The 18,741-nt window shown below is 47.0% G+C and overlaps 1 protein-coding gene across 1 annotated transcript in view; it reads left to right on the forward strand.

Annotated features, from left to right (window-relative positions):
- The window catches only part of PRPH (peripherin), a 209,905-nt gene that overhangs the window by 91,562 nt on the left and 99,602 nt on the right, over positions 1-18,741 (forward strand). The window contains exons 3-4 of the mRNA XM_085600250.1: positions 4,477-4,572; positions 12,006-12,170. Coding sequence (XP_085456376.1) covers positions 4,477-4,572; positions 12,006-12,170 — 261 coding nt within the window. The remainder of the gene's footprint in view (positions 1-4,476; positions 4,573-12,005; positions 12,171-18,741) is intronic.

The following is an 18,741-nucleotide window of genomic DNA, read 5'->3' on the forward strand; positions in this document are numbered from 1 at the left end:
ACATCCTATCTGATAGCCCTTGTTCCACAGAAGGGGATTCAGGGTGAATCATGGGGCAGCACAAAGTGCAATAGATTTCAAAATGTGGCTTCATATAAAAGAACACGTCTTGATTTACTAATAATGTCAGAGTGGAAATTGCATTCTGCCTCTTTTTCTGACAGCTAGAGGTTTTGTCCAGCAAAACGTGCATGTAGCATTTGTGGTTTAAGTCTGTTAGTAGGCTAATCAATAGCGCCTTAAATTCCTTTACAGTCAGTTTGATTGTACTTTTGCGATTCTACTGAATGGTGTCAATTCTCATTTGGTATTATTACTTATATAGTATGAATTTGGCTAGGTAACAGCAGAGCGCTGTGGGTAATTCTGAGGGTAGCAGATGCTTTGACTGATTTGTTGGGAGTATTCCACATATTGGCTTTGTAGAGGTTTGAGTCCCCACCTATCCAGAGCCCTGTGATGCCTCGGCATTATACCCCATTTTTGGCATACATATTCCTTTTTCTATTCCAGTAGGTTAGGACAATATGAATTATTCAATTTCTATAAGTTTTCTTGTGCCTTATGGTTTCTTTTTCTGCCGCTCTAGTGCAATGTATCTTCTTAAGGTGCCTTGGTATTCATTCAGTTCTCCAGACCTGGTATCCGGTTCTCTATGTTTTCGACTGGGCGGTTTACTCAACTCTTTGTGAAGAGCTACAAGGCCAGAGTCTAATCAAGGGATCTGTAGCTTTTCTTGCTGTCTCTATCACATGGCGTACCCACACTTCCCACACTTAATGAAAGTTTGTGATATCCCTAGAGGTGAGTTTCATTTCCTTGGGTTTGAGACAGCACACCTTTAGCAGGAAGGATGTAGGTGTGTTCCTCTTTCTATCGAGGTTTTACTCACATTGGGCTCTGCAGAAGTTTGTCCTCTGGGGCTTTTGCTAATGTCAGTTTGGTGATAGTCGAAAAGTATCCTAAGGCGTATGTTTGGTTAAATTGGTTTGTGTTTCAGTGATTACATTATTTAATATACTGTTCTCAAAGAACCAACTGTTCGAAAATCAGCCCTCTTTTTCTAGTAGTACAGAGCCTTAGGGCTTTGCATAGATGTATTTGCTTATTTAAATTACTATTTATTTTGCTGTGAGAGCTGATTCTATGTTTATTAATGAAATTTTGATATATAGCTTACTGCTGTGTCTGCTCCTGTTCTTGGGCTCGACATACCAGAATATTCACCAAGGTCTAGGAGTGGAGTCTCTGTCATGCTGAAGGTGTCCTGGCAACGGAAGGGAACTCAGACGTGAGTCCCGTGCTCGCCATGCCACTAGAGTCAAGCTAGACTGGTTGAGGGGTGATGCCCGGAAACCGGTAACAGGAGGCTTGTTTCCAGTCCAGGGAGGACTTTGCATGGCAGTTCGGACTGGACTGTTCCCATGGGGAACAGGGTGAAGATTGATTTGCATATGGCTAAATTTCAACTTGAGAGGCGTTATGAGCCAAATTACGATGGATTTAGGCCCAGATCGTTGTACTGAGGGTGAATGTTTGACATTGTTCTGCATTCTGTCTATCAATTGTTCTTTTTGCATTTTTTACCCCGAGGGGAACGGGTATGCCCAGACGTGGGTTCTGTGCTTACCATGTCACTGGAGTCAAGCTAGCCTGGTTGATGAGGGGTGATACCCCCAAACCGGTTCCACGATGCATATTTCTGGTCCTGGGAGGACCTTGTCTGGCAGTTATGGCCGGACTCTTCCCATGGGGAGCAGAGGTCCAGACATTTGTACATGTCTGGGTCCAAATAAAAATAGCATGGGGAGCAAAATTACGATGGATTTAAGCCCAGATCCAAGATGTCCAACTGTTTATTAATAGTTCCCTTAATATTCAGGTAGCACTTTCTCCTGAACTAGTAATAACGGGGTGCGAGACTGACCTACGTTCCGATAGACCATTTTCTGAATCTGCTCTTCTCTGTATTGCTATGTCTTTAATTCGTTTGTGTATAACTTCCGACTGGATTAACCCGTTACCTCCAACCTTTTTGAATTGGAGAGTAAGAATTCTTGCTCTCCATAACCTGGAATCAGCTGTATTTCTTAAAAGTGGTAGGAGGAGGCGTGAGAGGGGTTTAAGGATATGGGCGCCTTTCTTGGAATGGTATAACAATTAAACCCTTCTCTTTTTTTTTTTTTTAAATTTTTTTTTTTTTTTGTCTTTCTTTGCGTTAGCCGCAGTATTTGTAGTTGCATAGCATATTTCTTCCTTGAACTGATTACCATGATTGTTTAACCATTTGTTTTGTCATGATCATATCAAGCTGAAATAAAAAAAAAAAATTAAAAAAAGGATTTAAGCCCAGATCTCTGTACTGGGGTTGAATGTTTGACATTGTTCAGCATTCTGTCCATCAATTGTTATTTTGCCATTCACTGACTGGGCGTTTTCCAGGACCATTTTTTTTCCCAGCAAAATGTACATGTAGCATTTGTGGTTTATGTCTGGTAGTAGGCTAATCAATTTCGCCTTAAATTCCTTTACAGTCAGTTTTATTGTACTTTTGCGATTCTACTGAATGGTGTCAATTCTCATTTGGTATTATTACTTATATAGTATGAACATGGCTAGGTAACAGCAGATCTCTGTGTGTAATTCTGAGGGTAGCAGATGCTTTGACTGATTTGTTGGGAGTATTCCACATATTGGCTTTTTAGAGGTTTGAGTCCCCACCTATCCTGAGCCCTGTGATGCCTCAGCATTATACCCCATTTTTGGCATGCATATTCCTTTTTCTATTCCAGTAGGTTAGGACAATATGAATTATTCAATTTCTATAAGTTTTCTTGTGCCTTATGGATTCTTTTTCTGCCTCGCTAGTGCAATGTATCTTCTTAAGGTGCCTTGGTATTCATTCAGTTCTCCAGACCTGGTATCCGGTTCTCTATGTTTTCGACTGGGCAGTTTACTCAGCTCTTTGTGAAGAGCTACAAGGCCAGAGACTAATCAAGGGATCTGTAGCTTTTCTTGCTGTCTCTATCACATGGCGTACCCACACTTCCCACACTTAATGAAAGTTTGTGATATCCCTAGAGGTGAGTTTCATTTCCTTGGGTTTGAGACAGCACACCTTTAGCAGGAAGGATGTAGGTGTGTTCCTCTTTCTATCGAGGTTTTACTCACATTGGGCTCTGCAGAAGTTTGTCCTCTGGGGCTTTTGCTAATGGCTTTGCATAGATGTATTTGCTTATTTAAATACTATTTATTTTGCTGTGAGAGCTGATTCTATGTTTATTAATGAAATTTTGATATATAGCTTACTGCTGTGTCTGCTCCTGCTTTAGGGCTCGACATACCAGAATATTCACCAAGGTCTAGGAGTGGAGTCTCTGTCATGCTGAAGGTGTCCTGGCAACGGAAGGGAACTCAGACGTGAGTCCCGTGCTCGCCATGCCACTGGAGTCAAGCTAGCCTGGTTGAGGGGTGATACCCGGAAACCGGTAACAGGAGGCTTCTTTCCAGTCCAGGGAGGACTTTGCATGGCAGTTCGGACTGGACTGTTCCCATGGGGAACAGGGTGAAGATTGATTTGCATATGGCTAAGTCTCAGCTTGAGTGGCATTATGAGTAAAATTACGATGGATTTAGACCCAGATCGTTGTACTGGGGTGAATGTTTGACATTGTTCTGCATTCTGTCCACCAATTGTTCTTTTTGCATTTTTTAACCCGAGGGGAACGGGTATGCCCAGACGTGGGCTCTGTGCTTACCATGTCACTGGAGTCAAGCTAGCCTGGTTGATGAGGGGTGATACCCCCAAACCAGTTCCACGATGCATATTTCTGGTCCTGGGACTTTGTCTGGCAGTTATGGCCGGACTGTTCCCATGGGGAGCAGAGTTCCAGACATTTGTACATGGCTGGGTCCAAACAAAAATGGCATGGGGAGCAAAATTACGATGGATTTAAGCCCAGATCTCTCTACTGGGGTTGAATGTTTGACATTGTTCAGCATTCTGTCATCAATTATTATTTTGCCATTCACTGACTGGGCGTTTTCCAGGACCATTTACCTGGTTGGCATTAGCTTCCCCTGTGGTGCCCTACTCTTATGATTCACTGTTGCACACCCCATTCCTGACATGCGACTTCCATAATGAACCATTCCTTCTCCATAGTTTCCACATTGTCACGCTTCCCTGCGTCTCCCCTGCCGCTCAGCATTGAAACCCTCTTGCTCTGTAGTTTCACATCCATCTCTCTCGTTCTGCCCCACAGTGTCCCTCGAGGTTCCTTATTCTATACATGAGGGAGCCTAGCTCTATATATGTTTTCCTCTGTTTGCCTCTCTTTTTTCTCTCTCTCCTCTGTCTCTGCGGCTCTACTCTCCCCTCTCTACGTCTCTCCTCTGTGACCTTTATCCCATAGTAGAGCGTTAACTTATCCCCTCATCTGTCTTCTTCCTTCCTGTGGTCTTGCCTCCTTGCAGCAAGTTGACAACGCTACGCTGGAGCGCCTGGAGCTGGAGCGCAAGATTGAGTCACTGAATGAAGAGATGGAGTGCTTGAGGAAATTCCACCAGCAGGTAATGGGGGAGCCCGTGGATGCGGGCTGGGGGTTGGAGAGTTGGTCCCCACCTGCCTGGAGCCATCCGCCATTTTTCAGATAGGGTAACAAATTTTTAGTAACATCTACGGGCTTTCAGATCCGGGGTGTGGAAAAGTTTGATCTTTAAGCTTGTGAGCGCAATAATTCCCACCCAATACGGGTACTGATTATAAGGGAGATTCTGTTTACTTATTAAAACACAAATCTTGAGGATTTACCGTAACTCTCACTAACGAAAACACTACTCTACGTACAACGCTCCTGGAAACTCTTGTACTGAAAACTATGTTCTCCCCATATACCCCACATATGCGTTTTGACTAATTTTATTCATCAGGTAAAACAATAATCGAACTTTAAGGGTCCCTTTCTCAATATTTGACCTGTCTTTACGAATTCAAATGTATTATTCATCAATTGCCTCTTACACCTTTTAATTACTTTAAATGTTTGTCCTGATATACTCGCCCTCCCACTCACTCCCAGGATGAGTTTTTACCGAACGGCGTTGCTATTGGACATACGTATTCTTGCTCCACCTTCTGTAATAAGTTCACTCTTTCCTTTTAAGGCAAAAAATCATATTCCACGCGGACAACGATACAAACGTGCCCTTAATAATATGCTGTGTTACAGTTAATTCAGACTTTGGGGCCGATTACGATGCCGCATTGCGGTAAAGGGACCGGTCGACATGTAGTCCGCAGTCCCGACCACCAAATTAGGATCCAAATGCCATGGAGGCGGTCGGAAACATGCCTCCTTGCATTGAGACTTGTGCTGCAGCCCGGAAAAAAGCCGCAGCACAAGCCCCAATGCAAAGAGGCATGTTTTTAAACATCCGTGCTCCCTGTGGCAGGTACCATGAGTTGCCTGCCACACGATAACAGGGATGTTTAGGGGGCACCACAGGTGCCCTCCAGGGTCCATAGCCGAGGTCCACGGGGATAGGGGCCTTGCTAGGGGTCCCAATAAAGCCTTTCATCAGCCCTTAGTACCCCCAGGGGCAACCCGCTGTCCCCCCTCCCCCATAATAGGTTACCCAAATGACACACACAAGACAGTTGGTGTTGGGTAACAATGCTGCAGGTTTATTACATAATTCCAGTATATGTAATGGGTGGGTTATCTTACGGGCGATCCAAGGGCAGGCAACCAACTGGGTCGCCTGCCCGCCTGATGAGCCGGGCAGCGCGGGAGCGATGCCCGCCGTTGCTGCCCCCCAGGTGATTCTTTCTACGATCACGTGCCGTTGGTAATTCTACTCACGCCCCCCCTCTCGGGGCGGAGCGTCGCATAGCAAACCCCCGGTTGTTCAGGCCCACAACTGCCCGCAGGACTAGCTGGGCGCCGACACAGCTTCCGGGACCTCCCTTGAGGCTCCTCGGTTTTGGCTCAGGCACCCCCTATGGTGCCGCGCAGAGGTACCCTTTGTACCGGCCTGCTTCCAGATCGCCCTGTAACTCCGCCTGCAACGAAAAAAGAAAACATTACAACGCTCAGAAACCCCCCCACCCAACGCCTACGCCGGGTAAGCGGTAGGGAGGGAAAAGGCGAAGCGGGCGACAAAGAGGTCGCCAGGAGAGTGGGGGAAGGCTAAATAGCCTCCCCCTCACCCCAGGGCCAGGAAGTGACACGCATTGCGCGTCACTTCTGGCCATCCCAAGGAGGGGGGCTCCGGACTGCGTCCCCGCCCCCCCCCCCCCCAGTGGGGAGGGGGTGGGGAGGGGTGACCGGTGCCCTGGGGGCACTAAGGCGCTGACCGCCGATTGGCCCCCTGCGGGGGCCGCGGTTAGCGGCATAGTACCCCCAGGGGCAACCCGCTGTCCCCCCTCCCCCATAATAGGTTACCCAAATGACACACACAAGACAGTTGGTGTTGGGTAACAATGCTGCAGGTTTATTACATAATTCCAGTATATGTAATGGGTGGGTTATCTTACGGGCGATCCAAGGGCAGGCAACCAACTGGGTCGCCTGCCCGCCTGATGAGCCGGGCAGCGCGGGAGCGATGCCTGCCGTTGCTGCCCCCCAGGTGATTCTTTCTACGATCACGTGCCGTTGGTAATTCTACTCACGCCCCCCCTCTCGGGCGGAGCGTCGCATAGCAAACCCCCGGTTGTTCAGGCCCACAACCGCCCGTAGGACTAGCGGGGCGCCGACACGGCTGCCGGGACCTCCCTTGAGGCTCCTCGGTTTTGGCTCAGGCACCCCCTATGGTGCCGCGCAGAGGTACCCTTTGTACCGGCCTGCTTCCAGATCGCCCTGTAACTCCGCCACAGCCTTGGAGGCGGCTGACCGTCGCAGCCAGGGCCCCCCACCAACCCGCTATAGTCTTACCTGCAACCTCTCCTATCTAGGGCTTCCTGCAACTAGCTGGAAGGGAACCATCCTAGCAGAAAGAAGAGTTTGAAATTCTGCCACCGCATGACAGTGTGACAGCGCTAGGGACTCAAACCCTGTGAGATCCCCTATATCCACAGGCCCAAGACTTACCAGTGAGCTAAAGCTCCTGGTGTTGTAGATGGCCCCATCTATGTCCCTAAATCCCGAGACGCCATCCCAATCGGATAGGGTCTGCTGAAATAAAGGACCCGTTGGGCCTGCGAAGATGTGCCAAGAACTATTCGCCCCCCAGCGGGAAAGTTACACCTCTTCACAATTCTGGGCCTGCCCTGTTTGGCTATTAAGGCGAGAAGGGTTTTACTTAATCCTCGGCCAATCCCCTCTGATTGCTAAACCTGGAGCACAGGAGTGCTCCTAGCTGCCCGCGCGTGAACATGGGCAATCTTGCCCCTGCCCACCATCCCTTATTCCTTAAGGGAGTTATGCCCCTACAGATCCCTCAGAGATGAAACCCCCCTAGGCCTACCAGCTTCGGGAATCTGTCTGACTTAAGCATTGCGCGCTGTCTGTAAAGTTCAAGCATTGAGGGATGACTAAGTCCTACTTCGCCCCTCCCATCATGCTTCCTAGTACTAGGGTGGCAGGGGGGGGTTGCCCCCCCACAAACCCAGAGCATCCTTAACAGTGCCAAATTCCAGCTCCGTTGAAGTAGAGATTGAATGCACCCTGGGCGTGACAAGTGTTCTATTGACATAATGTCCCCTTGTGTTTGCCCCGCTGACACCCCAGTTATTGGGACAGCAGCACCATATGTAGGTTGGCAGCACTCCCTGAGCGCGGTAAAGTGTCCGTAAACCAGGATCCCAGTCTCCTGCAGCTGCAGTACGCGACCAGTGATTCCGTTGGGGGATACCCCCAACCGCAATGGTCCTCTAGACATGAAGAAACCCTATTTTACCTGGGCCTATCTCCAATGATGGCGGTTTCACCCAGCTATGGAACCTATTTACTTGATTTGCTACTCGGCCCCCCTATGGGTGGGCCTCAGAGTTAGGGCAACGCGCGTGCTCCCCAGGGAAGCGGGCGACAAAGAGGTCGCCAGGAGAGTGGGGGAAGGCTAAATAGCCTCCCCCTCACCCCAGGGCCAGGAAGTGACACGCATTGCGCGTCACTTCTGGCCATCCCAAGGAGGGGGGCTCCGGACTGCGTCCCCGCCCCCCCCCCTGTGGGGAGGGGGTGGGGAGGGGTGACCGGTGCCCCGGGGGCACTAAGGCGCCGACCGCCGATTGGCCCCCTGCGGCGGCCGCGGTCAGCGGCATTTACGTCAGAAGAACCGACGTGAAATGGCTGGTGGAAAGGTGGACCGTAATCCCCACGGCGGTGCCTGAGAAGGCACTGCCTCCATTGTGGGGAATGCGATCCGACCAACCCCCCACGGGCTACTTGAGCCCATCGGAAGCTGTCGGTCAGTCCCTGGGGCACTGCGGTCCGACTGACCGCATCGTAATGCGGCGGTCTGACCGTGAGTAGAGATGTCGTGGGACAGACACTGACGGTATGCCGTGTCAGTCAGACGGAAATCATAATCGGCCCCTTTATTTATTGAAGCCACTGTTTTGAGCGGTAGTAGAGCTGCTTCATGCACAAAAATACCCTTTCTATTTTGTGGAATCCATGGTCTGTCGGTTATTCATTTTAATCTCAAATTTCATCTTTAAGTCTACCTGACTTCCTCCGAGGCGTTTTAAGGCATGGGCAAAGTGGGCGATTGCCCTGGGCTCCCACCTTCTAAGAGAACCCAGTAGGAAAGTGATTGTTCTCTCGGCTTCCTGTCTATGTTTCAGCCCATATCCTTCTCTCTGCCCTTTAACTCTCACTCTCTCTCTCTCTCTCTATAGAGTGGTATTTGAAGGAGTTTTGTGACCTGGACAAGACATGCTACCGAATGACCCTGTTTCTGAAAGATTAAGTTATAATTCAATATTGGCTGACATCATGCAGACTTGAAATAACAGAAAATGAGTAATAAAAATTGTTTAAAACAGGGGCCCCAAAATATGTCATGCTCGGGCCTCAAATATTCTTATGATGAGCTGGGCTTCCTGCATGCCACCTCAGGAGTAGAGGTGGACAAGCCGTCCATCTCGCTATCTGCCTCCTCTTTTTCTTTCTATCATTTTCTGACCCACCCCCCCCGCCCCCGTTTTACTCCCCCTAGCTTTCTCTTTTTCTCTTTCAGTCTCCTCTCTTTCTAGTTCCACTTTCTTTCACTCTTAACTCTCTGGCTTTCTCCCTACTACATCTCTACCTTTAGCTGATTCTCTTTGTTTTCTTTTGCTCTCACTTCCTGTGCCTGATTTCTCTCTCCCTCTTTCTCTCAAAGAATGACAGACACAGGTTAAAGTCTGGAAATGTATATCAGAAAGTAATACGCAAATTACTAGAAATATGTCACCAACAATCTTAGTAGCAAAGCGTACAAATCATAAGTACAAAAATCTTAGCAAAGTTCTATAAATCCGGCATAGATTCAGCCTGTGAGAATGGGAAATGGCGGTTCCGGGATACAGAGAAAATTGGGTCCTTTTATAGGACTTTAGCCAATGCTTTTTTACATAACTACACAAGTACATGGTTCTCAGGAAATGCACCAATGAGGAATAAGCAAGAAGAAACATTGTACTACAGAACACATTTGAGGATTCTCTCATAGTACTATTACATTGGGTTCAGTAGTTCTCACAGTTTATTCAAGCATTGTAATTAATACATTGTACAACGATAGTCTGGGATAGTTGGAATATTCTTGATTAGGAACAGAGTGAGAAAAATCTCTGGGAACATGCACCGTTTATTTGTGTAAAGCTTGTAATCTTTTATTTAGAACAGTAGTAGTCATCATGTGGTGTATTACAATATCACATCAATTCAAGATGGAGGACAGTATAAACAATGTTTATGTTAGCGTAAGCTCAGTTTCTAATGTAGTTAAAGCTAACAAAAGGAAACACAGCTCTCAAACCCACTTCTACTCAGGAGATACTCCTACACAATCCTGTAACTCTTTATATAACTCTGATATTTTCCAACATTCATTCAGTATCTCATCTAATTTTGGGTGTACTTTTCTGAGTCATGTTCCCTTCCACAATCTCCATTTGTGAAACAGTTCCTTTTAGCAACATGATTTTCTTGTTCAGCATATGTTTTATTGATCATTTTAAGTGACAACTAGATAAGCATAAGCTCAAATTATTCCAGTGGAGTTTTGATATATGCTTGTAGTCAATAAAATTTAATAACACTTACTAACTAACTTTTCAACTTAAAGAACAATATTGATCCTCCGCTTTTTTCGTGAACAAATTTAAAACTGAGTTTATTATTAGTTGTATTATATACTTATCAGTTTGTCAATAAATCACAAAGGTTCCATGGCAGGCCATATAATTTAGCTATAACAATACATGAGCATTATATGAGTAATTGACCTGCACCATGCCGCCTTGCCCTCTTATCACCTCATTTAAGGGTTTGCATATGAAGGAGCAAGGACACCCCTCCGGCAGTCCAATGTGCCAAAGGTAGTTATTGTCACTAAACAATAATGATGTCTGATGACAAGCACTAGCCTTTGTAGTTACATTCCATTATAGGTATTAAATGTAGGGCTACAGTAGGATCTGCGATGCTGGTGCGCAATGATGATGGTCACTTGAATTGTGCAGACATGGGATCCACCAGGTTGAAACCTATTACATTGGTTTTCTTGGAGTGTAGATTTACCTCACTGGATGACATCAATCTCCGGATGCGGCTAGGGTAGTCAGTTTGTTGATAATGATCTCCATCACCTTCTAGTACTTTGATGTCTAGATGTGTGTCACTGGTGTACAGGTGGAATTCCAAGTGAAAATGAAGATCTCATCCCTCATCAACTAGATTAGAGTTGCGGAGCATTGGCAGGCCTGATTGGAGGTTCATTCTGTTGTGAAGACACACGTCTCTACTTCTCCCACATGCTCTCTTCATTAAGGCTAAATCCCACCGTAAATTTGCATAAGTATTTGAGGGTATTCAGTTGGCATGATGCACTACTCAAACGTTTGCTCACACACATTCTTTCTTCTTCGGCAGATTTCAATTTGTTAGAATGTAGATATGTAAAATATGCACGATTTGCCTTTGCAGCTTACTAGGGTGTTCTTAGGGGGTCATTACGATGGCAGGCAGACTGATGTCTGCCCGCCATCGTTACGGTGCTGGGACTGCTCACCACATATGCGGCGGTCCCCCCACTGCAATTAGGATGTGCCCGCCATACTGGTGGGCGCATCCAGGGCATTTAACATTGTGGACGGTGCTGCTGGCTGCCGCATCGTACGCCCTTACGCCATCCTAATGACCCCCTAAGTTCCTAGACTTGCATATGAGGTGCCATTACTAGTTGCATCTTCAACTGATGGGCTTCATCAGCAGTCAGTCACGGTGTAGCTCCTGGTACATCTAACTGTCCTATTGAACATGTTTATCATTCTGGATGCATTGTGGGCTTGCTTATACATATCTAATTAACACTGTACCTGTTTATGGCCCTTTGGAGGATGTAGCTGCTGGTGTACATGTGTATAATTGTAAAATTGATGGTTCACCTACCCATCATTGTGTATTTGTTGGTGCACATATCTATTGAAGGTGTACTTGCTAGCTCATCTGTGAGTGATGAAGTAACTGCTGTGCAGGTGGGTATGTTGTACCTGTTTGTGCACTTGCCTGTGGTGGCGTAGTTCCTGGTGCACATATCCTTAATTGTTTACCTGTTGATGCACCTCTCTGTGATGTGTATTTGTCGGGATATTATGGTGTACATTTTTGCACACCCGTGACTGATTGTCTGCCTGCTGGTGTACATCTGTGAGATTGAGCTTGCTTGCTTGTGCATTGATGCAGAGTGCTTATGTGCTTTACTTAAGCATGTTAGTATATGGTGTTTGTCGTGGAGAGCTTGTTCTGCATGTAATTGTAAATACATCTAATATTTAGCATGTTCTCCGTGTTGTCCAGGAGTTATATGACCAACGTACGACCAGTGGCAGCGACTGGTATGAGACGAGTATCGGGGCTTCCGGACATCTCGACCTGACCACCGCTCTCCGGGACTTCCGCAGCCAGTACGAGAACGTTGCGGCGAAGATTCAGCTGGAGTCTGAGGAGTGGTACAGCTCCAAGGTACCCGCAGGGCCACAGAAAGGACTGCAGGTTTAGGCACATGTTGGTATAGGACTGAGGGGACAGCTGAGTAACATGTCGAAGTGGAGGGTAGAGAGGGATTAATGCAGAGTACATATTGTGTGAAGTTTTTTTTTTTTTTGCAGAGTTTTATATAGAGCGAATTTGACCCGAATCCATTCAGGTATCAGAGCGCTTTACATAGCACCAGTTACGTTACATGAGGACACACATTCATTTTTTTTTTGTTAGGCACAGGGAGATTAAGTGATTTGCCCAGAATCACAGGATGTTCAGCGTCGTTACCGAGACTCGAACCCAGTTCCCCAGGTCCGAGGTCAAGCGCCCTAGCCAATGTGTGGAAGCTACAGGGTGAGGCCATGATGGTACAGGTGCACATAGTGAGCCATAGGGGTGGATGCAGGGCAGGAAAGGGGCTGCATTATGAAATAATGATGTTAAGAGAATGAAAAACACTTGGATCTGAAAAGTGAGGCAGAGTTGGATGCGAGGTTCAAGAGGCTGCTTGGTGCGACACTGATAGGAAAGGCTGAGGCACAGAGGAGTTTGCTGTTGTAACAGGCACCGATGGGAGGCACTGATGGGAGGGTCTGTTGAACCAGGCACTGATGGCAGGGACACCAAGCACATCAAGTATTGGCCTCATGCTGCACAGAAACGAAAGTAAGGGGAAGGCAACAACCTACAGTGGCACCTGCGGAGGTTTGAAAGTTTCAGGCGTAGCGCGCGCTCAAAATTTTAAGAACTGAGTGAGCTTGACTGGGTCAAGTGAGGTTTTGGGGGTTTGAAGGCTTTAAGGTTTGGAGATTTGTGTGTACCGCCTGAGAAAATATTTGAAATGGGGTAAAATAGTGCATTTTACATCTTTTTTTTACATAACGTTTATAAAAAGCAAAGGCACTGAAGGAAGGGGCACGTAATGTTCCAACATTCTGATGGTAGGCATAAGACAGACGGCCTGACCTTCCCCAGGAGTATAGCACCTGTACTATGATAATAAACAAAAATGGCAGCAAAATAATGTTTTTTTAACAGGATTTCCTTTAAAAATGTAAAAAAGACAGAAGTGAAACAGGTACTTTAGGAAATGAAATAGAATGTGGCCTATTATTTATCATACATATATCTAGAATTCAACATTTTCTTCTTTTTTCCATCATGTCCCTTTCAAGAAGACTTATCATCATATGTTATACCCGAGAATAACAACGCAGGAGCAGGGTAAACAAGCATTTGCAATGCAATAGGTCTCGCATTTGCACAAGTTTGAACTATTGACATTGCAAATGACAATGCCTTTTATTTTTGTTTTCGTTTTTAAAACATAAATAAAAGGCATTGTCATTTATAATGCCAATAGCTTAAACTCGTGTAAATGCGAGACCTATTGCATTGCAAATGCTTTTTTATTTAAGTTGCCAGGTCTGTTATTAGGGCGGGTATACACTGCTAGGGGTTGTAGAGAGTGAATATTCCATTTCCAAGTTCGCCATGTATGGAATGAGATAAGCTGAGCACATTGCCGCTGTTAGATTCTGGGTCCAGTTCAAGCTAGCTTGGCAGAGCTCGTTGTAGCTTTCTAGGCCACGCTGAGAGAATGCTGTTAGTTAAAGGCGTTTGTGACCTTCTGTAATAAGACACTCTCCATCTGTTAATACACCTCCGTCTCGACCGAGCCTTCTCTTTACTCCTGCGAAAACGATAAAAATGCTGAACAGATGTTAAGTGGCGAACGGGGGGCAGGGAAGAAAGGGCGGAAGAGGGGAAGGGGTCAAACTTTGTTTAAATACGTCATAGACCCACGACGAGAGTGGTATGACAGGCCATCAGTCCAGGAGGCAGTGGCAGACAGCGGGGTGTTGCTGCGCAAGACCAAGCGTGTGGGGATGCGGCACTGGTCAGAGGCGGGGTACCGGTGAGACCAGGAGTGTTAATTGACAAAGGGTGCTGGTGAGAGCAGGGGTGCTTGTGGAGGAATAGTGCTACTGTGGGGAGAGCTGCTGGGAGAGGAGGGGGTGATGAGCAGAGAGGGTGCTAAGGAAAGCAATGCTTGGGGAAGGGGAGTGCTGGGGAGGGGGTGGGTTCTGTGGGAAAGGGGTTAGTGGTAAGTAGAAGGGGCTGGAGAAGATGGGGTGCTGGTGATAGGAGTTGGTATCCGGAGATAGGGGGGTGTTACTAAGAGGAGGGGTGCTTGGTAAGGATTGCTGCTGTATGAAGGTATTAGAAAGGGGCACTAGAAGAGGCGCTCCTTGGAAGTGACAGTAGGTGTGGGGGGGAGGGGTCCTGGAAAAGAGTGCTGGTGAGAAGAGGGTTGCTGGAGAGAGGAGAGTACCTTGGGGAGGGGTGCTGGAGGTGGTGGTAGTGAGAGGAAAGGTTCTCGTAAAATGGGGTGGGCTGTGTGCGTGTCAGCTCCTTGCCTGAGGTTTCTGACCTTCCCAACCCGTGTGATATGTCAGGCTGATCCTATCTGTGAGAGCGGGACAGGCAGTCTGTACATCCCAGCGCCAGCTCCAGTGCACCACAGTCCAGCTCCGGTGCAGGCTGAAAGCTAGGAGGCCCCAGAGGAGGAGAGAGTAAAGAACCCAGGGCAAGGCGAGGTGCGGACTGACGCGGGACTCCTAGCGCCTTCCAGGGCTCGAGATGCAGGTCACACAAGATTGGATTAAGCGAACTGGAGCCCCTGGCACTGCAGCTGCACAGGCACGATCCTAAGCACTTCCAAGTAAGTGCCCGTGACACTGTGCACACTGGATACTCCCGCACTTCCATGATGTTGCACCCACTGCACGGCGCATAGTAGTGCTGTTTGCTACCATTCCGTACACTAAAATCTAGAAGGGGCATGGCTAATATGATGAAGGGCATGGCTTAAATCACGGAAGCTAAAAGTCGGTGCTTTGCATAGTGTGCCGCCCGACTTGTAATTGAGGATTTCTGTCATTGCATCAAGATATATGATGTTACAAGGAACATCATACTTACAACGGGTTAGGTCTATTGGCTTTATCAATGGTTTTGTGGACTTTGGTGCCGTATGCACGCACGTCACACTTTTAGTGCATGCGTATAATCGTTATGTAAGGTAGCGCGCACATGTTAATGCGCACTATTTTAAATACGCTGTGTAAGCGTAAGGAGACTGTAGTTAGGCAGTGCTGCTTCCGGAATAACCAAAAGTTACGTATCGGGTGAAGAGCCAATAACAAGCCCGCTAACAAAAAAAACGAAAAGTTAACTAATGGCAAGTAACGATAAATTACCAAGTAATAGGCGGAGTTTCCCCTCACATATAGATTACTAGACGTCTCAGGGAGATGGCATGCGCGCTGCCTAGGCGAGTCCTAAAAAATGATCAGATCTCACAATCTCTGCACCATGCCACACCGTGCAGGAACGGGGGTGAAATTCCAGGGGGGCACAACATGTGCCCCCCGCATGCACCCCTAGGCTCAGATCCAGCTGGGAACCCTGTTACGGCCTGCTTTTCGGCATGTCTACCACCCTTTTCATGGTGGACTCACAGCCATAAAAAGGGGGGTGGATATGTAGGTCAGAATATGCTCGACGTTTGCCGGCATCGGCACCACCAGCATATTGACGCTAGATACAGACCACCGGCGCAGTGGGATCCTTGATCCCGGCAGAGCCGGCAGTCTCGTGGCGGTCCAACCGCCACACTGCAAACATGGCAGGTGGACTTGCAGGGTTGGCGGTGGTCAGAAAACCACCACGAGTTCAGCGGTCCTGAGGACCGCTGAACTCGTTATAAGGCTCTAAGTCTAGGAAGGGCACCATCCTACAATTGATGGTTCCAAAATAACCTTTATTAGACTTCATGTATCAAAACCTCTCCTTCTTTTAAAATCATGCTCTTCAAACTAACAATCTGTAATCTCCTATACTTTATCCATTAATCCCACCAAACATTTGCATGACCTTACATACCACCCACAAATGATCACACTTAACACCTATTAATTTAATCTACCACAAAGAAATCAGAATATATGCTTCAGAAGGTTTTCTTGATAGCACTAAAAAAATAATCTCAACCACTGGTTTAACCATTAAACTTGGGTTCTGAGCAAAGTGCCGACTAGCGTAAAGCAATTCAACACTTTGTCAGGGGTAGTATGTGCTATATAAATGCAATAACAAACCAATTACAACTAAATGGGCCATGGGTGGGCCAAAAATGTTTAACATCAATATGCCTAGAAGAGGAGCAGTCACTTGTTCACACTTAAATACACAGATGTGTTTACGCACACACACACACTCGTCTGCATTCACTCAGTCTCTCACACATACAAGCTCATGAAGAAACACATACACTCTTTCATGCGTTGCAGGCACACATCATTAGAGAATTTTTGTGTTTCACATCCCTCCTGCTCCTTTTGTAAAATGCTTCATGGACCACTCAAAGCACACAGCTCTCTACCAATTAAACGTACAAGGCCTGGAGTCTCATGCATAATGTGACTGTCATCACAGGGCCAGATTGGGTCCTGTGTGGTCAAGCATAATGTAAGTGTGGCATAAGGCCTTACCATTTTTAGGTATAGCGTACTAGGCTCTGCACTTGCTGTCTGTTGCAAGATGTATAGTCAGCCTACAGTGGGCATATAGCTCCCCGTTGTTTGGCATTGGTTGCCTGTATTGTCACCACTCTCATTTGCTTGCTTCAGCGTGTGTGCTTTACTTGCTCTTCTTGTGTTTCTCCCTCTCCCGAAGCATGGACATATTATTTGGGTATTTCCACTGCTTATTTTCCAAGCACTACTTTTTTCTTTGTTTAAGCACTCCATGAGAGTGCATGTGTTTGCCAGCTGTCTCCCTGTGTACTTCTCTTCTTCCCTATGTGCTCTATGTTGCTCTCTTTCCCCCTTTAGGTTTTCTCCACCCCTCCATATTACTCTCTCTCACCTATTTGCTTGTCTTCGGCCCATCCAGTGTGTTCCACCCCTCTGTGGAATCCTTGTTGCTTCCCTCACCTGCATCCTCCGTTCTTACTCTGCCCCACCCCTTGGTGCTTCTGACGCGTGTTGCTTCTGCCGGTCCCCGTTTTGCTTCTGACCCCTCATGTTACTTTCGCCCGCCCCACTCCCCTATCACTGTGTTGCTTCCACCCCTCCAAAATAAAACAAGCATTGGCATAGCCAATAGGTCTCGCCTGTGGGACCTTATAAGTGTTTAGCCATGCAACAGTTGCGTAACTAAATACTTATAAGGTCCCAAAATCGAGACCTATTGGCTATGCCAAGCGGCCTTGCGGCCGCGAAAGTGAAAGTAATTGCGGTAAAACCCAGTGCGCGCGCCCGCGCACATGCACTGTAGCTCTAGGCTGGCCTGGTAGCACTTTTTGGAGCCCTCTCAATAAGTCTTGCCAGACCAGCGCATGCGCTGGGTCAGGCGAGACCTAAAAATAAAAACATGTTACAATTTTTTTTATTTATTAATCCGATTCAGATAAGTAAATAAAAAAAAAACACCAGCATAATGTTGTAGGTGCACGCATGCGTGGTGTACACGTCTACAGAAGGAGGCAGGCAGCTGAACCAAAGGCATTTTTTAAATTCACTTTAACCATGCTGCATAGCCTTGGGAAGGCCTTGCAGCCTCGCTACAAACCACTGGCAAAGCCAAGAGGTCTGAAAGGGGAGATTAGAGTCTGATGAGGCCCCATAGAAGGGCTGCTCAACCAGAGCACTGCCTGTCAGTGCTCTGACTACACACGCTGTGAATGTCATCTTTTTTTGTTGAAACGTTTTTATTGAGTTTTATGACATCACAGTGATGACAGAAAACATCGTACACTTTTCAAGAGGTGACAGTATATATCCTACTGGGGTATGTCCTCACGGGTGATACAGCACTCATAATACAAGATTTGCAATACAAAATATCCTTAGTGGGAAGGATTAAATTCAGAGTAAGGGACGTGGAAGTGTGAGGATAAAACAAGGGTGACATTCTATCATAAACACCCCTGCGAGGATTAAGGATTATCTCCAATGGTAGCGAGACATCTAACACCCCTCAACAGAAGTGCATTTTTCCAGGCAGTAATACAAAAACACAAAGCTGGGCAACGAAAGAAGAAAAGGAATGAAAAGGGAAAAAGAAGAAAGGACTGAAACGGAAGAGAGAGGGAGTGTTGTGTAAGGTCGGCAGGACCCTCAACATTCCAGAACTGGATTTAGACACCACCTGAAGGTACCCGAAGTGCAGTTCGCAGGTGCGCTGTGTGTTTTGTGACCTGATTGCTTCTAAGGTTGTTTGCGATTCTGCTTACCTAGGGAGGTCCCATAAGCACCTGTAGCCGGCGGTGGAGTGAAGCCTCGCATATATTATGTTATCAGCGCTTCTAATACAACATGACGCTGCACTACTTTTTGAAAGGGATGATAGGGATTACTGAAGTTGATTTCCACTCCATCGGAGCCACCTTACTTCCCACCGACAGTGGCAGGTCTAACAGCCTTGTGTCTTTGCGTAGATTGCTCTGGTGAGGCTGTGCACCCGATTCGCCCCAATGCCGTTGCCA

The sequence above is a fragment of the Triturus cristatus genome, chromosome 4_2 (assembly GCF_964204655.1).
Source record: "Triturus cristatus chromosome 4_2, aTriCri1.1, whole genome shotgun sequence".
Lineage (NCBI taxonomy): Eukaryota > Metazoa > Chordata > Amphibia > Caudata > Salamandridae > Triturus > Triturus cristatus.